Source organism: Microtus oregoni, unplaced genomic scaffold (genome assembly GCF_018167655.1).
Source record: "Microtus oregoni isolate MIOR12 unplaced genomic scaffold, Mior012 000045F_ref0000178, whole genome shotgun sequence".
In the NCBI taxonomy this organism is placed as follows: domain Eukaryota; kingdom Metazoa; phylum Chordata; class Mammalia; order Rodentia; family Cricetidae; genus Microtus; species Microtus oregoni.
Window position 1 is genome coordinate 4,922,084 of NW_024543219.1, and position 19,702 is coordinate 4,941,785.

General features: G+C 43.2%; 1 protein-coding gene across 1 annotated transcript; it reads left to right on the plus strand.

Annotated features, from left to right (window-relative positions):
- Positions 1-7,798: 7,798 nt before the first annotated feature.
- Positions 7,799-12,710, plus strand: LOC121435007 (granzyme C-like). Its single transcript, XM_041634038.1, has 5 exons — positions 7,799-7,906; positions 10,050-10,200; positions 10,647-10,782; positions 10,947-11,207; positions 12,463-12,710. The coding sequence occupies exons 1-5, from the start codon at positions 7,852-7,854 to the stop codon at positions 12,604-12,606; spliced, it is 747 nt and encodes a 248-aa protein (XP_041489972.1). The 5' UTR covers positions 7,799-7,851; the 3' UTR covers positions 12,607-12,710.
- The last annotated feature ends 6,992 nt before the right edge of the window (positions 12,711-19,702 follow it).

The following is a 19,702-nucleotide window of genomic DNA, read 5'->3' on the forward strand; positions in this document are numbered from 1 at the left end:
GTGATAAAACACTGTACCAAAGAAAGCACTTGGCCAAGAAAGGGTTGATTTGGCTCCCATGTCCCACCTGTACCCATTACTGATGGAAGTCAGGGCAGGCAGGTGTTCAAGCAGGAGGAGAGGCAGGAGCCTCGAAGGAAAGCTGCCTGCTGGAGTGCTTCCAGGCTCATGTTTATCTGCTTTCTTATCCAACCCAGGACCTCCTGCCCATGAATAGCCCTACCCAGAGTGGGCTGTCCCAGCTCTATCCATTAGCAACCAAGAAAGTACCCCCACAAACACGCCCATAGTCAATCTAATGAACACAATCTTTTTTTTTTTGAAAATTTTTTTTATTGAGAAAAGGAGAAAAAAAAACAAGTTTCCACCTCCTCCCAGCCTCCCATTTCCCTCCCCCTCCTCCCCCCCTACGCCCCCTCCTCCCACCCTTCTCCCCCTCCCCCCACTCCTTTCCCCCTCCCTCTCCAGTCCAAAGAGCAGTCAGGGTTTTCTGCCCTGTGGTAAGACCTAGGACCTCCCACCTCCGTCCATATCTAGGAAGGTGAACATCCAAACTGGCTGGGCTCCCACAAAGCCATCACATTACGTAGGATCAAACCCCCATGCCATTGTCCTTTGCGTCTCATCAGCCCTCATAGATCGCCATGTTCAGAGAGTCCAGTTTTATCCCATGCTTTTTCAGTCACAGTCCAGCTGGTCTTGGTGAGCTCTCAATACACAATCTTGAACTGAGGTCTTTTCTTCCCAGGTGTTTCTAGTTTGTGTTGAGTTGACAAATAGTATCCAGCAAGTCAGTTAGCTCAGCTCTGTGGTAAACAGCTAGATATGTGGTTCTGTGGTTGTATTTAAAAGAACAAAACAAAACCAACGCGGATGACCATTTGTCGACAGTGAGTTCACTGAGAGATGTGCAAATAGTGTCTCAGATCTGACAGGCTCTAAGGAGTGAGGAATATTTATTACTAAACTCATTTGGTCTCACCAGATTATAACCAAGTGAATTTAGGAAATTAAAAAAAATCCAAAGAAATTTGAAGTACAGAATCACTCATTTTAAATCTCATTCTTTAGGGATGGATGGCAGTGCTGATTCTAAATAAAATCCAACCTGCCATTTTGATTACCAGTAGTGATGATTTAACCAATGTCACTGAAGAAATGGCATGTTTATTGCCATTGAAAAATGCTAAATAAATATATTTTAATGGGCATGTGGAAATTATCAGTGTTTTTCTTCATCGAGGATCAACCTAACTAGTACAGCTGCTGCTGATGCCCAGAGATGGCAGTTTAAAGAGACAGACCCAGCCTGGCAGTGGTGGAGAAAGCCATTAATCCCAGCGTTGGGGATCAGAGGCAGTTGGATCTCTGAGATCAAGTGCAGCCTTGTCTACAGAGAAAGTTCCATAACTGCCATGGCTACATAGAGAAACCCTGTCTCAAAAATAAATGAATGAATGAGCAAATAGGAATAAAATAAAAATGTAAATCAAAATAAAAATAGAGGAACTTGTAAAATTAAGAGAAGACAGTGCAATTACTACACCAGCCTCATGTTTAATATGTGTCTTTGAGAGGTCATCAAGAAAAGTTAGGAACGGAGAAGAAGGTCTCAGTGGGAATAGTGGAGTATGAGAGAGGATGATCATCTTGGGCAAAAATGCCCAAAATACATTGAATACATATATGAAATTGTCAAAGAAGAAAAAGCAAGCTCTAAAAAGACATTTAATGCAAAATCATTAAAAAAATGGGTGACATTATATAGATCATCGTCAGTATTGAATTTCATAAGGGACAAGGAATTAAATCATCTCCAGTGCTAGGAATTCCTGAAATGTGTTCATGTTGACTATGGTGAAATCATTTACATTTCAGATGTAAGATGGCCATGCTAAGGACATTACCAAAACAGTGTCAAGTTATGTTTGGTGTTGTAAACTATATTTATGGCAGAACTTGGGAATGAAACACAGTTACAGACTGACCTTTTAGTGGATTTGACTGCTCTTTTCATCTTTAATGGGAAAAACAAACCTTAAACATCATGTTTCATACTGTAAGTGCTCCAGGTAAAGGTGGAACAATTGTAAATTCAACTTAAGGCCAATAATTGCATGCATTTCAACCTAGCTCAATATGTTTGTGTGAAAAGTGACATAGCCTTGCTATTATATTTGCCAGAGAATTTGAAAACAGATATTAAGATTTCAAGAAATAATGTCACTATTTTGGTATAATCACAAGTCCATTTTTTCATCAGCATATATGTTTTCTGCCACTGTTATCTGCTGATTTTCAATTGGAAATGTCTATAACTGCAATCCTTCATTCAACCTAAAAATATTTTTGATTATGTTCGTTCTCAACATTTATGGGACTTTCATAAAACCTTCTCAGAGATGAGACCTCACCCTTCACAGTCACACTGGATTCACACCATCAGCTTTTCATAGCACTTACACTTGTGAGTCACAGGTCTTAGGAACTGAGCATACAGGCCCGGAGAGATGGCTCAGACGTCTTAATGGTAGAGACTGCTCTTGCAGAGGACTCAACTTCAGTTCTGAGCATCCATGTTGAATGTCTCATAACACTTGTAACCTCAGCTCCTCTGGCCTCCAGGAGCATGTGTACTCACATGCACATGGACAAACACAGACACATACACATACATAAACATAATCATGAGTTAAAAATCCTTCATATAATTATCCTTTATATGTGACAAAGAGACTACACCTGTGAAATCTCAGCAATATGATGCTCCAGTAAGACCTGAACAATGACAACACCAGCTGTGCTTCCAAAGTGGTTGGGGAAAAAGCAAGGGACCCGTTCCAAAATGAAGAGCATCAGGCAATTATAAAGTACAGACAAAGGGAGAAATAGTCTTTCCCAAGGATGAGCCCCCCTAATGGTTTTCCAATCCCAAGTGGTCAGCCCTAAAAGAAATATGAATCCAGACAATAATAAACTGACTCTGTAAGCTGGATTTATATTTTTATCACCGTGTATGTTGAGAGAAAGAGAGAGAATGGTAATTAAAGAATAAGAGGCCTTGAATCTGAAGGGGATGGAGCAACCTGGAAGGAGTTAGAGGGATAATGGCTGATGCTATGATTACATTTTATTTTTTTCTATTAGTTTAAAGTGTTAAGCACACTAACAGTAAAATCAGAAGCAAAATATCTCACCCCGTCTCAGGAATTCACTGAGATCAGAGCTACATCTATCAAGCCAGTTGTGGCCAACAAGTCCATTTGTTCCTCAAAAGCTACGTCCCATAGCCCACAAAGGTCGTGTTGTCCTCATTCACTGTTTCTGTTTGATTGCTCTTTCTTTTGTTCTTTTTTTCTTTTCTGCAACAGTGCTTCTCTGTGTACCCTTTGCTGTCCTAGAACTCACTCTGCAGACCAGGCTGGTCTTTACCTCACCGAGATATGTCTACATCTACCCCCTGAGTGCTGGGATCCAAGGGGTGTGCCACCACTGCCCTCCTTACTGTTAGGATGATAGCACACTAAAACAAATCCTATTACTTAGATATGTTCAATATCTTTTAAAGATATCACTAAACTGGAGCCCGATCCGTGCTTTTAAAAGATTACTCTAAATGGGTAGTATATAATTAACACTTTTATATTCCATAAAGATTTTGTTGCCGACCTGTATGTGCAGATAATGTATCATTTATATATGGTTCCTTTTCAGGGAAGAATTATCAATTTTTATTATAGCTTGTATAGTAATGTGTATCCCAAAACAGTTATCTTTTACTGTGGCACAGAAATGATAAAAGTTCCAACCTATGGACCAGATGATTAATTTAGATCTAATTAATATTCAAACTGCAGTTCACAACTAGGACAAGAAAGCAGCAGTAGTAGTTAAGTAGTAGCCATTCACTCATGCAGGTAAATCATTTACTTAGAATACAAAATATGGTGGGTATCATAATAAGAGAATTTTAGAAAACCCCCTCCATAGGACTTCGGGGTAAATGGTCAGAAAAAAACAAAAACCGATATATCAGGGATTGAGGAGACTCACTAACAAAGAAGAGTTCAAGGCAAGCCAACAAGTATTGGCTTGATCACTAACATCATGAAGATAGAGCCTTTATCTCTTCATGTACTTGTACAGCAGAAGCTGGAGGACAAGTGCCATCTACTCCTTTCCTAGAAATGGCTTTGGGCAAGGCTGAGGGGTCCGGAGAGCCATCAGGGAGTGTTCCTGCCACTGGGACTTCTTTCTACCATCTCACCTTGCCCTCAAGCCTGCCTTTTTGTCTGCAAGGTCCTTGGAATCCTGCAAGAGACCCTGCTCCTGTGCTGAGGACAACCGGAGAGGTGAGTAAGTACCCACACAGCCGGACAGCCTGAGTGCCACTCTCTGGGACAGTCCCCTGGGGGCTGAATCCAGGTCACCTCCAATTCCCTAAGCTTTTCTGGACATCCAGTGGGGTGTGTTCCCTGCTGCTGGCTTTCTTTACCCTATTCCACCCTGCCCCCAAGCCTGCCTTTTCATCTGCAAGGTTCTTGAATCCCCCAACACAGCCTGCTTCAGGTCAGAGGGGATCTGAGAGCCTGCTCCAGTTCTGAGGGAACCTAAGAGAGGGCAGACCAAGAAAAACTTCCAAGTACACAGTCAGCCCACAACATCAAGATCCAAGGAGAGACCCAGAAGATCATCTCCTGGCAAAAGCCATCCCACATCCAGCCCACAATTGTAAGGATGGCTCCAGTGACATCATGCTCTTAAAGGTGAGAACTGTCCCCACAATTGCCTGTGTTTTGTTTGTTGCAGAGATTGCCCCTCCCCTCCTGCTCTCATTCTGTTTCTTCTCTCCCTGCCATCCTTTCTTTCAAAGTGTCCCAGGCTAGCAAGCTCCTGGCTGAGCTTCTCTCTGCTGCTTCTTCCCCCACAACCAGAGACGAAGGCCAAAGGGACTAAGGCTGTGAGGCCCCTCCCCCTGCCCAGGCTTAATGTCCATGTGAAACCAGGGAATGCATGCTATGTGGCATCTTGGGGAAAGAGTCCCAGAGGGTGAATTTCCAAATATACTATAAGAAGTGGAGCTAACAGAACAGAAGGGTTAGGAGTGTGAGTTCTACTATCCAGATTGTTATAACAAAGGCTTTGAGATATGTGTGGCGGACCCAAATATCAAGCATGCTTCCTTTAGGGTAAGTTCGATTTTCATCCTCTTTGGGCTCCATGGAAGTGGGAAAGCATTCTGGGACCTAGAGAGCAAGCTTCAAGGGACTCCTTGATCTTTCTCCCTGGGAAGGGCAGTAACCAGTAACTAACTAGGACCTCAGAGCTGACAAGGAGCCTTGGTGAAGACAGCTGTTGTATGGCAGGATTTGCACAGTCCTCCTGACTCCTAGGACCAGACTTTGGAAAGCTGTTCTCCCTGTGTGTGTGTGTGTGTGTGTGTGTGTGTGGTGTGCGTGTGCGTGTGCGTGTGTGTGTCTGTCATTACCACAAGCCAATGTCTCCCCAGAGGAGGCACCCACTTTTGTCAATGTTCTGGTCCTCCATGCTCATATCAAGTCCATTCACCTGTCCCCATGTTCTTAACAATAGCCTGGAGCTGAGAGTCCCACACATATTCATAGGGAGTGGATCACAGTGGAGAAAGGGCGGAGGCCGGGCTCAGGAGGGAGGTGAAGCAGTAACCCTGACCAAAATCAGAGTGGGAAGCCCAGGGGTCACAGGCCTGCCCTCCAATCTCCCACAAACGAGTGCACAAGTCATACTCATCATTTCAACTTAGTCCCTGTGGTCTCTCTTTATTCACAGGGGGATTCTGGAGGGCCTCTCCTGTGTAACAGTGTGCTTGCAGGCATTATCTCCTATGAGAATAAAGATGGTTATGCACCAGGAGTCTTCACCAGTGTAAAAAAGGGTTGGGGAAACCTGGGAGGATCTAGAGGTATGGATATATAATAATTTTTCTACTAACTTGTGCTAAGTATACTAACAGAAAAATTAAAACCAAAATATTTAGTTCCATCTTAGAAATTCACTGAGACCGCAGCTCTGTCCCTCAAGCCAGTCGTGTCCAACAAGTCCACTGTTTCTCAAAAGCTATGTCCAATAGCTCACAAAGGTCATGTTGTTCTCATTCATTCACTATTTTTGTTTGTTTTTTTTTCTGAGACAGAGTTTCTCTGTGTAGCTTTGAGTGTCCTAGAACTCACTCTGTAGTCTAGTCTGGCCCTGAACTCACAGAGATATGTCTGTCTCCAGAGTACAGGGATTAAAGTGGCATACCACAACTGCTCTCCCTACTTTTAGGATGAAAGCACACTAAAAGAAATCCTACTATTTAGAGGTGTTCAATTTCTTTATTAGATATCACTAAATTGGAGCTTGATCCATGGTTTTTAAAGATTCCCTCCAAATGGGAACCATATAATTAAGATCATTGTATTCTAAGGATTTTGTTGCTTAACTGTATGTGCAGATATTGTATCATTTATATATGGTTCCTTTTCAGAGAGGAATTATCAATCTTCATTATGGTTTATATAGTAGTGTGCAGTCCCAAACAGTTATCCCTGTGGCCCAGAAATGCCAAATGGTTACAACCAATAAACAGGATGATTAATTTTGATACAATTAATATCAGGACTGCAATTCACAGCAATGATATGAAAGCTTCTATGGAAACAAAATATGAAAGGAGAAAATTTAAAAATATTTAAAAAACCTTAAGCTGTGGGAGTTCAGCAGAACCTTGGTTGCTCTGTCGTTATCTGCATGTACATGCTTACACACACACACACACACACACACACACACACACACACACACCTTGTTCTTAAGCCAAGACCATCCTGTCTCACCTCCTAGAGTTGATCTCACACAGCTCTAACAGCGTTGTGCTCTCAACTCAGATCCTCAGCCCACTCCTGTCAATATCAGCCTTTTCAAGGCTGGAACCCTGTCTGTCCTACTTCTGAATCTAGCCCTCTAAATAGACATTCAGGATCTTACCAAGGTCTTTGTTTATATACAGTAAATCCTAGGCAATGCTGTAGAAATTACCACGACAGTACTCCCTCAGCAGGGAAGCCAGTTATGACCTTAACTTATTAAACTTTAAATTCAGTCCTGAATCTCTGGTTTAGAGATAAATGCCAATACATAATAAACAAGTAAACGATGCATGTCATTTGTGATTCGTTATTGTGCTTAAGTATATATGACGGTAAGACATGATCGTTGGCCACAGGGAAAACATTGAGATTTCCATGGGACACCCTAGCAGTTTAAGAGAGTCAGAGTGAGTTAAGATTAAATCATCAAATGACTCCAACAGATGATTCCTCAGTATGATCAGAAGTCTAAGAGGTTAATGAGAAGATGTACTGAAACTCCACCTAGCCAAATATGGCTCTGCAAAACTCTCACTAAATACTGTATAACTTTGTCTGTGTATTTGTAGTGCTATAACTGTTGAGTGGTAAATTGATTGTCTGTATTATTTAAAACAGAAAGAAAGAAATCAAAAAAGAACTTACCAGAATACAAAAGGATGTAAGAGATAAAAAGGACACACTTTGGCTCAGTGCTGTTACCGTAGGTTTCCTGTGGTCTCAGGACCCCAACCACAACCTCCACACCCTCTGCTCTCTTGGTTTTTATCCCAGCTTAGCTTATGTCAGTGCGGTGATACTGACATTTTACCCAAACCAGAAAATGTCCTTAAGGACTGTAGCCAATCAGAGCAGAGGTGCACAGGTTTAAAAGGCCTGTGAGGTCACTGAGCGCTCACCTCCTTCTTCCTTCAAGGGCTGTGTCCACTCTGCCCTCCAACCTGAGAGCCTTCCTGGCAAGATGGCAGCAGTCCTGATTCTCCTGACTTTTCTTCTCCCGCTTGGAGCTGATGCAGGTGAGTGAACCCCCCTGTCCCAGAGAGATTCCATCCCATAATACCTCTGTGGAGTCTCTGCCCAGCTCTAGTCAGGAACTTCCTGCACTGAACCAGGAGCTTCCTGAGCCTCAGGTCCCAGGTCAATCCAGACCTGGAAGACTGTCACTGGCTAGATCCTTAACAAGGTCTGAAAAAGGGCGATGTCCTCATACGACATGGTGGGCACTAGCTTCTCCCTGCTCTTTGTGCCACCTGGGGAATGGATCATCTCATAAAAGAAAAGTAGCAATGTCCTTTATTTATGGCTAGAAACCAAATATGAGTGAGTACATCCCATGTTCCTCTTTTTGGGTCTGGCTTACTTCACTCAGGATAGTGTTTTCTATTTCCATCCATTTGTATGCAAAATTCAAGAAGTCCTTGTTTTTTACTTCTGAGTAGTACTCTAATATGTATATATTCCATACTTTCTTCATCCATTCTTCCATTGAAGGGCATCTAGGTTGTTTCCAGGTTCTGGCTATTACAAACAATGCTGCTATGAACATAGTTGAGCATATACTTTTGTTGTATGATAGGGCCTTTCTTGGGTATATTCCCAAGAGTGGTATTGCTGGTTTCTAGCCATAAATAAAGGACATTGCTACTTTTCTTTTATGAGATGATCCATTCCCCAGGTGACACAAAGAGCAGGGAGAAGCTAGTGCCCACCATGTCATCTGAGGACACAGCCCTTCTTCAGACCTTTTTCCTAGAGAAGCTAAATAAGAAGGTGAATCCAAAGACAAACATATAGGCATCCTCCTGAATATTAACCTTCATCAGGCGATGAAAGGAGACAGAGACAGAGACCCACATTGGAGCACCGGACTGAAATCTCAAGGTCCAAATCAGGAGCAGAAGGAGAGAGAGGATGAGCAAGGAACTCAGGACCGCGAGGGGTGCACCCACACACTGAGACAATGGGGATGTTCTATCAGGAACTCACCAAGGCCAGCTGGCCTGTGTCTGAAAAAGCATGGGATAAAACTGGACTTGCTGAACATAGCGGACAATGAGGACTACTGAGAACTCAAGAACAATGGCAATGGGTTTTTGATCCTACTGCACGTACTGGCTTTGGGAGAGCCTAGGCAGTTTGGATGCTCACCTTACTAGACCTGGATGGAGGTGGGTGGTCCTTGGACTTCCCACAGGTCAGGGAACCCTGATTGCTCTTCGAGTTGATGATGGAGGGGGACTTGATCGGGGAAGGGGGAGGGAAATGGGAGGCGGTGGCGGGGAGGAGGCAGAAATCTTTAATAAATAAATTAAAAAAATTAAAAAAAAAGAAATAAAGAAACATGCAGGAAAATCATGAAAAAAAAAAGAAAAAAAGTAGCAGAGAACGAAATAAAACTAAAAGGTACATCATTAAACTTATCTGAGCCCAGACCAAGGACAGCTTTAATGACCATCCTGCCATGGAGTATGCCATCAGCTCAAGAATATTAGCATTATTTAGTAACCTGTACCCTCAGGTTGCTGAAGAAAGAGGCTCATGATGAAAGATGCCAGCATTTCACACTCCACTAGCTTTGAAGTCCAGTTTTGGTTGGCTTCTCCACTTCTTTCTTCAGGTCAACAACTATTCCCTTTATGCCAGCACACTCCTCCACTGTCCCCTAGGCTCTGAATCCCATGAGCTCTGAACCACCAGTCCTCTAGCTAAGTAGAAATCATTCTTCCAAGCAGGCTAAGCATTTCCTGGGAACCTTGGATATGATGGGCAGGAGAACTTTAGAAAATCCCTCTCTAAAGAGCTTGGAATAAAAGGTGACAAATTGGCAGAAATCAAGACATGAGAGGTCTCCAGAGACTCACTAACAGAGAAAGACTAACATGAGCCACCCAGCATCCCCTTGGTCTCTAGCATCATGAAGAAAGAAGTTTGTTCCTCCATGTTTTTGTAAAGCAGGGGCTGGAGGACAAGTCCCACCCACCCCTTCTCAGAACAGAGCACTGAGGCTTCAGCCTCAGCAAAGATCAAACTATGTGCAAGAAATTCTGTCCACAACAGTCTTGGGGAACTGTAGATCTCAGCCCATCACCCCTCCCTATATCTTCTCTCCTATCTCATCTGCTGCTCCCAGACACTTCATATTCTAGCCTTTTCTCTCAGAGGAGATCATCGGGGGCCATGAGGTCAATATCCACCACCGCCGGTACATGGCATTTATTAAATCTGTGAAAGATGATGGCAGAAGTTATAGATGCGGAGGCTTCCTGGTAAAAGACAACTTCGTGCTGACAGCTGCTCACTGCATGGGAAGGTGAGAAGGAGCTAGGCCCATGATTTCTGAGACCCCAACAGGAGTTTCCATCCTCTACTTTTGGTCAATCCTCTGAGAGCTCACTAGAGGGCAGGACTGTGACAATGGAAGTCTAACAACAGGGAAACTGAGTTCAAAGGGTGAGAGGTCAGAGCTAGAAGCATACTTGGGTTGAAAGCAACTACACTGGTCAGACTAAAGCAGTAGCTGAGGTTGAAAGGGTGCATTCAGAGTCACTGCAAACTTTGTGTATTGCCTAGAAGCAAAAGGAACCCTCAGGAGTCTAGTGTTCTTGTAACGGAAGAGCAGTAGGTCACACCCTGAGGCCCTTCTGTCCCCTCAGTCCCCCTCAGCTAGAGCCACACCCTGCCCACCCAGCCTCTTACAGCTCCTGCACTGCGTCCTCTCTCACTCCACATCTCCCATCTGCACTCTGCTCTCTACAGCTCAATGAAAGTCATTCTAGGAGCCCACAACATCAGCTTCCAGGAGGAGACCCAGCAGACCATCCCTGTGGCAGTACACATCCCACACCCAGACTACAATCCTAAGGATGGCTCCAATGACATTATGCTCTTAAAGGTGAGAACTGCCCCCACAGTTCTCTGTGCTCTGCTTGCTGCAGGGATTGCCCCTCCCCTCCTGCTCTCATTCTGTTCCTTCCCTACCTGCCATTGGGATTCTCAAAGGGTCCCAGGCCAACAGGCTTATGGTTGAGATGCTCTCTCTTGCTTCTTCACTCACAGCTGGAGAGGAAGGCCAAGAGGACTAAAGCTGTGAGACCTCTCAACCTGCCCAGGAGCAAGGTCCTTGTGAATCCAGGGGATGTGTGCTATGTGGCTGGTTGGGGAAAGTTGGCTCCGAAGGGTAACCTCTCAGATACATTGCAAGAGGTATTGCTGACAGTCCAGAAGGATCAGGAGTGTGAGTCCCGCTTTCCACATCGTTACAACAAAACCATTCAGATCTGCGTGGGGGACCCAAAGATCAATCGTACTGCTTCTAAGGTAAGTTGAATTGTCCTCCTCTCTGGGTTGCATGGGAGGGAAAAAGCAATCTGGGACCTTCAGACCAAACATCAAAATATTCCGTTGCCCACTGGTTATGATTTTACTCCCTGGGAGCAGCAGTCACAGTAAATAGCTAGGGTTTCAGAGCTGACAAGGAGCCTTCGTGAAGGCAGCTGGTACAAAGCAGGATTTGCACAGCCCTCCGGACTCCCAGGCCCAGGCTTTAGAAAGCAGAGCTCCCTCTGTGTGTCGTCATTATAAGCAGGGGTCTCCTCAGAGCAGGCACCCACATTTGTCAATGGACTGCTCCTCCATGCTCACATCGGGTTCACTCACCTGTCCCCATGTTCTTTAATAATAGCCTGGAGCTAAGGGTCCCACACACCTTCATAGGGAGTGGATCACAGTGGAGAAAGGGCAGAGGCCAGGCTCAGGAGGGAGATGAAGCAGTAACCATGTCCATAATCAGAGTGAGAAACCCAGGGACCCCAGGCCTGTCCTCTGATCTCCCACAAGCAGAGCTCACAATTCATGCACTTTGAAGAGGAGCCTTGACGTGAGAGGGAGGCTGGGACTACGGTGAACTGCTCAGTCCCTGTTGTAGTGGCATTTTAATTATATTTTAATAAATAAAGACTGCCTGAAGAGCTGAGAGTGAAACATTTCCACTGGTCAGCCTTACAGACAGGGTAACACACACCTTTAATCCCAGTAGCCACAAGAACATGCACCTTTAATCCCAGTCCTAGAGAGGAATATAAAACGGGAGGAGACAGCTCTCAGAGGCAGTCTCCTTCTGAGATTCCAGGAGGTAGGATCTCCATTTCAGACAGAGGTTGAGGTAAGAGCCTGTGGCTGGCTTCTTTCCTTTTTGGATCTTCAGGTTGAACTCAAATTTCTGAGTCTGTGTTCTTAATAATCATGCATTGAGAAGCAGGTTTGGCTGTTGGCTTAGTAGAGAGAATAAAGCCAAATCCAAGCCGAGATATAGAGTGAAAGTCGGCAGAGTCAGGGAGATACCATGTAGCTGCCACAGGAGAAAGATGGCAGCCACCAGTAGGCCACAACCTCATGGTCATACAAAGATCAATAGAAATGGGTTACTTTAAGATATATGTGTAGCTAGAAATACACCTAAGCTATTGGCCAAAGAGTGTTGTAATTAATATAGTTTCTGTGTTATTATGTGGGTCTGGGCGGCCAGGAAATGAATGGTCTCCACTTACACCCTGTGACCCTTCTCGTTTCACAGGGGGATTCTGGAGGGCCTCTCGTGTGTAAAAAAGCAGCTGCAGGCATTGTCTCACTTGGGGATAAAAATGGTTCAGCTCCATGTGTCTTCACCAGAGTGTCAAGTTTCCTATCCTGGATAAAGAAAATGATGAAACACAACTAACTACAGAGCAAACCAGATCTCTCCCTGACTCACCATCTTCCCTAAGGCAGAGTCCAGGATTGTCCTAGGACAGAAGTCAGCATCTCAATAAAGGTCTCTTTGCAGAATCAAAAAACTGGTTTCATTTCACGGGGATTATCTCTGTGCTTAGCCAGCCAATGTCACACTTTTGCTCTTTGCTCACCCTAACTCCATACACACACCTTGCCCAAAGCTCAGGCGAGGCCACTGAGCAGCTCCTTTTAACTTGTCTCACTGTGCAGTGCCTGCCCTTGTGACTGGCTCAAAGCTGAGCGTGGGTTTCTCTTGTCTTGCGTCTCAGGGCGAACTCTTTTCCTCCTCTGTGTCATATGGAAGAAAGGTGAGGGAAAGAACCATGGGTACTGAAGAAGGGAGCCTGATCTGAGCCTAGGATTTCTTGAGCAAGTGACCTCAATGACATCTAATCTCCAAACAGTACTTGGTGGCATCTCATACAAAAGATGAGCCCATGTTCAGACTCCCCCTGGAGAGAAACCCTTGGGCTCCTCCCACAGCTGCACGGTGAAGGTGTTCAAAATCCCCCTGCTTTGCTCCCTTGAGCACATATTGGAGTAGAATCAGAGGCAGTAAATGCCTTAAACACAGACTGCTTTAGATTCCTCTAATCTATGGAGGTATCTCCCACCCCTTACTGTTTCCATAGAGCTTACTGGGCTCCCTAACATCTGTACTGATGTTCAGTATCTGGGAAAGGAAGTGCTTCAATTCAACAAGATTCAACTTCTCTGCTTCTCCAGGACATTGCTTTCCACCAAGCCCCGAAAAACACAGACCAGACACAAGAACACAAGGTCTTCTTGTTCGTGTTGGGGAATCCTACTGGTATTCCTCCATTGTCCTGTACTATGTCAGACATCTGCCATCACCATTCTCTGTGGACTTAGGGAATATAGAGTTTCTGTTCTGTATTTGTGTCCCATGCCACCTTTCTGTGGTGGTTTTTAGTGACTATGTCCCCTCTAGGCTCATGTATTTGAGCACCTGGTTCCTGGTTGATGATGTTGTTTGGGGATGTTAGGAAATATGGCTTTGATGGAGCAAGTCCATTGCTAGGGAAGGAATTGACTCACACCACTACCAATCTTCTCTCTCTGCTATTATTCCGTGTGTGTGTGTGTGTGTGTGTGTGTGTGTGCATGTGTGTGTGTGTGTGCATGTGTGTGTGTGTGTAACTATATTTTATAGCTCTTGAGCATGAAGTTTGTTGATGACAACATGTTCCAGTACTGTGCAAAATGAATATGTGTGTGTTCTTGGAGTTGTGAAACATGCCTGACTGCAGTGTGATGCTGCCAGTGTTTTATCTTCCAAGTGAAGACAGTCAAACTGGCACCACCCTATTTTCACGTGCTCCTGGTGACTTAGCAAAGCAAAGAGATGTTATCAATGAAATTTTAATCTACATGGCAGAATGGGTTTTTAATGGTATTTGGAAAACAAGTAAGCATTCCTTTGATCATTAAGACACACACACCACAATCTTGCCTCACACACCACCATCCAGCCACCGTTTTACAGTCAGCTCTCACTCTGCATTGCATCCGCAGCTGATGTGTAGAAATACTCAAATCTTTCTATTTTCTTTTCAATTTTCATAATAAAAATAAATATAGTTCCTTATCTATTATTATTTTTAATTGCAGCATGGTTTCTATACCATGATAGAACATAATACAACTCAAAAAAGAGAGAAGAACACTCAACTGAAAGGGGGCAGACAGCTACTTCTTGTCAGGTAAATACAACACTCTGTCAAACCTTTCAGAATTTGCGAGTGTTCATAAAGGTGATAACAGAGAAGGCATTACATGCAAACCGTGCTACCTGACATAGCAGCTGTCAAGGATGGTGACACAAGGACAAAGCAGTGGAACTGAGAAGAGACTTCTTCTCAATAACAACAAACACTTAAAGTTTTATTTTAGGATGGTGAGGATATGGTTCAGTGGGTGTGAGCACTATCTGAACAAGCAGGAGAATCTGAGTTCAGATGCCAGCACCAGCATAAAGATGCTGAGTGCGGTGGATGCACCTGCATCCTAGTGTAGACACAGGAAGACTGCTGATGCTTGCTGCTAGCAGCCTCAACCAAACAGTCTGTTCCAGGTTCAGGGAGAGACCCCATCTCAAAGGACTAAGATGGAAAACAGTAGAGGACCCTGACATCTTTCTCTGTACTCATACAGGCACGAGACACATACTCTGACATACATGTGTACACAAAGCACCACACATTTAAAGAGATAGTCACACCTGGTCTAGTTATGTTCTGGTACTCTGATAAAAACACTTTCCCAAAGTGCTTGGCCAGGAGAGGGTTGATTTGACTCACATGTCCCACCTACACTCCATCACTGATGGAAGTCAGGCCAGGCAGGCTTTCAAGAAGGAGCAGAGGCAGGAACCTCAGAGGAAAGCTGCCTGCTGGTTCAGCTTGCTTTCTTACCCAATCCAGGACCTCATGCCCATGGATGGCACTGCCCACCGTGGGCTAGTCCCAGTTCCATCCATTAGCAACCAAAAAGTACCCCACAAACATGCCCACAGTCAATCTAATGGACACAATCCTCAATTGAGGGCTCCTCTTCCGGTGTTTCTAGTTTATGTCGAGTTGACAGAAAGTACCCAGCACAGCTGGTTAGATAGGCTCTGTGGTAAAAAGCTAGACATGTGGTTATGTGGTTATATTTAAAATAATAAAACAAAACAAACTGTGAAAACCGTTTCATGATAGTGAGTGCACTGAGAGGTGAACAAATAGTATTCCAATTCTGATATGCCCTAAGGAGTGAGGAATATTTATTAATAAACTCATTGGGGTTCACCAGACTACAACCAAGAGATAGAACAAACTGAGAAAAAATTCCACCAAAGAACTTTGGAGACCAGAATTACTCATGTTAAATCTTATTCTTTGGGGATGGATTGCAGTGCTGATGTTAAGAACAGCCCAACATGACGTTTTGGTTCCAGATAGTAATAAGGGAGCTAAAGTCATCGAAGAAATAACACCATTGAAAGAAACTAATAAATTTTTTTTTGTATGGGGCAGTGGAAATTATATCGAAGTTGTTTTCTTTGTCCATAATCAACCTAACTTGTACAGCTACTGCTGATGCCCAGCGATGGTGCTTTAAAGAGACAGACCAGCCTGGCAGTGGTGGAGAAAACTTTAATCCCAGCACTGGAGAGTAGAGACAGCTGGGTCTCTGAGGTAAAGCACAGCCTGGTCTACAGAAAAATTTCCACAACAGCCAGCGATACATAGAGAAACCCTGTCTCAAAAATAAGTAAAGGAATGAACAAATCAAATAAATTAAAAATGTAAATCAAAAGAAAATAAGAGGAACTTGTAAAGCAACAGAAGACAGTGCAATTACCACTTGTTACTCATGATTAATGATGTGTCCTTGCAGATGTCATCAAGAAAATTTATGAAAAAGGAAGAAGGTCTCAGTGGGAATTGTGCGGGATGAGAGGGGATGAATTTGAGCAAAAATGACTAAAAACATTGGACACATATATAAAATTGTCAAAGAAGACAAGCTAAGTTCTTTTTTTTTCTTTTTTAAATTTATTTATTTATTAAGGATTTCTGCCTCGTCCCCACAACCGCTTCCCATTTCCCTCCCCCTCCCCCCGATCAAGTCCCCCCCCCCTCATCTGCTCGAAGAGCAATCAGGGTTCCCTGACCTGTGGGAAGCCCAAGGACTGCCCACCTCTATCCAGGTCTCGTAAGGTGAGCATTCAAACTGCCTAGGCTCCCACAAAGCCAGTACGTGCAGTAGGATCAAAAGCCCACTGCAATTGTTCTTGAATTCTCAGTATTCCTCATTGTCCGCTATGTTCAGCTAGTCCGGATTTATCCCATGCTTTTTCAGACCTAGGCCAGCTGGCCTTGGTGAGATCCCAATAGAACATCCCCATTGTCTTAGTGTGTGGGTGCACCCCTTGTGGTCCTGAGTTCCTTGCTCGTGCTCCGTCTCCTTCTGCTCCTGATTTGGACCTTGAGATTTCTGTCCGGTGCTCCCGTGTGGGTCTCTGTCTCTGTCTCCTTTCATCGCCTGATGAAGGTTAATATTCCTGAGGATGCCTATGTGTTTGTCTTTGGATTCGCCTTATTTAGCTTCTCTAGGAGCATGAATTATAAGCTCAATGTCCTTTATTTATGGCTAGAAACCAAATATGAGTGAGTACATCCCATGTTCCTCTTTTTGGGTCTGGCTTACCTCACTCAGGATAGTGTTTTCTATTTCCATCCATTTGTATGCAAAATTCAAGAAGTCCTTGTTTTTTACTGCTGAGTAATACTCTAATATGTATATATTCCATACTTTCTTCATCCATTCTTCCGTTGAAGGGCATCTAGGTTGTTTCCAGGTTCTGGCTATTACAAACAATGCTGCCATGAACATAGTTGAGCATATACTTTTGTTGTATGATAGGGCCTCTCTTGGGTATATTCCCAAGAGTGGTATTGCTGGATCCAGGGGTAGGTTGATCCCGAATTTCCTGAGAAACCGAAACACTGCTTTCCAGAGTGGTTGCACAAGTTTGCATTCCCACCAGCAATGGGTGAGTGTACCCCTTTCTCCACAACCTCTCCAGCAAAGGCTATCATTGGTGTTTTTTATTTTAGCCATTCTGACAGGTGTAAGGTGGTATCTTAAAGTTGTCTTGATTTGCATTTCCCTGATCGCTAAGGAAGTTGAGCATGACCTTAAGTATCTTTTGGCCCTTTGAAGTTCTTCTGTTGAGAATTCTCTGTTCAGCTCAGTGCCCCATTTTATAATTGGGTTGATTAGCCTTTTACGGTCTAGTTTCTTGAGTTCTTTATATATTTTGGAGATCAAACCTTTGTCAGTTGCAGGGTTGGTGAAGATCTTCTCCCAGTCAGTGGGTTGTCTTTTTGTCTTAGTGACAGTGTCCTTTGCTTTACAGAAGCTTCTCAGCTTCAGGAAGTCCCATTTATTCAATGATGCCCTTAGTGTCTGTGCTGCTGGGGTTATACATAGGAAGTGGTCTCCTGTGCCCATGTGCTGTAGAGTACTTCCCACTTTCTCCTCTATCAGGTTCAGTGTGTTCGGACTGATATTGAGGTCTTTAATCCATTTGGATTTGAGTTTTGTGCATGGTGATAGATATGGATCAATTTTCATTCTTCTACAGATTGACATCCAGTTTTGCCAGCACCATTTGTTGAAGATGCTCTCTTTTTTCCATTGTATACTTTTAGCTCCTTTATCGAAGATCAGGTGTTCATAGGTTTGTGGGTTAATGTCAGGGTCTTCTATTCGATTCCATTGGTCGACTTCTCTGTTTTTATGCCAATACCAAGCTGTTTTCAATACTGTAGCTCTGTAATAGAGTTTGAAGTCAGGGATGGTAATGCCTCCAGACAATCCTTTATTGTATAAGATTGTTTTGGCTATCCTGGGTTTTTTGTTTTTCCATATAAAGTTAATTATTGTCTTCTCCAGATCTGTGAAGAATTTTGATGGGATTTTGATGGGGATTGCATTGAATCTATAGATTGCTTTTGGTAGAATTGCCATTTTTACTATGTTGATCCTCCCGATCCAAGAGCAAGGGAGGTCTTTCCATTTTTTGGTGTCTTCTTCAATTTCTTTCTTCAAAGACTTATAGTTCTTGTCAAGTAGATCTTTCACTTCCTTGGTCAGGGTTACCCCAAGGTATTTTATGCTATTTGTGGCTATCGTGAAAGGTGATGCTTCTCTGATTTCCCTCTCTGCTTCCTTATCCTTAGTGTATAGGAAGGCAACTGATTTTTTGGAGTTGATCTTGTATCCTGCCACATTACTAAAGCTGTTTATCAGCTGTAGGAGTTCTTTGGTAGAATTTTTGGGGTCGCTTATGTACACTATCATGTCATCTGCAAATAATGAAAGCTTAACTTCTTCCTTTCCAATACGAATCCCCTTGATCTCCTTATGTTGTCTTATTGCTATTGCTAGAATTTCAAGCACTATATTGAAGAGGTATGGAGAGAGTGGACATCCTTGTCGTGTTCCTGATTTTAGTGGGATGGCTTTGAGTTTTTCTCCGTTTAATTTAATGTTAGCTGTTGGCTTGCTGTAAATAGCTTTTATTATATTTAGGTAGGACCCTTGTATCCCTATTCTCTCCAAGACCTTTATCATAAAGGGGTGTTGAATTTTGTCGAATGCTTTTTCAGCATCTAGTGAAATGATCATATGGTTTTTTTCTTTCAGTTTATTTATATGGTGGATTACATTGATAGATTTGCGTATGTTGAACCAGCCCTGCATCTCTGGGATGAAGCCTACTTGATCATAATGGATAATTTTTCTTATGTGTTCTTGGATTCGGTTTGCCAGTATTTTATTGAAAATTTTTGCGTCGATGTTCATGAGTGAGATCGGTCTGTAATTCTCTTTCTTGGTTGGGTCTTTTTGTGGTTTTGGTATCAGGGTAACTGTAGCTTCATAAAAGGAATTTGGCAATGACTCTTCTGATTCTATATTGTGCAATACATTAAGGAGTATAGGTATTAGTTCTTCTTGGAAGTTCTGGTAGAATTCTGCATTGAAACCACCTGGTCCTGGGCTTTTTTTCGAAGGGAGATTTTTGATAACCATTTCTAATTCTTCGCGAGAAACCAGTCTATTTAGATCATTCACCTGGTCTTGGTTTAGCTTTGGTATATGATACTTATTTAAAAAAATGTCCATTTCTTTTGTATTTTCCAGTTTTGTGGCATACAGGCTTTTGTAGTAAGATCTAATGATTCTCTGAATTTCCTCTGTGTCTGTGGTTATGTCCCCCTTTTCATTTCTGATCTTATTTATTTGCGTGTTCTCTCTCTGTCGTTTAATTAGTTTGGATAGGGGTTTGTCGATCTTGTTGATTTTCTCCAAGAACCAGCTTTTTGTTTCATTGATTCTTTGGACTGTTTTCTGTGTTTCTATTTTGTTGATTTCAGCCCTCAGTTTTATTATTTCCAGTCTTCTACTTCTCCTGGGCGCGTCTGCTTCTTTTTTTTCTAGAGCTTTCAGGTGTGTTTTTAAGTCCC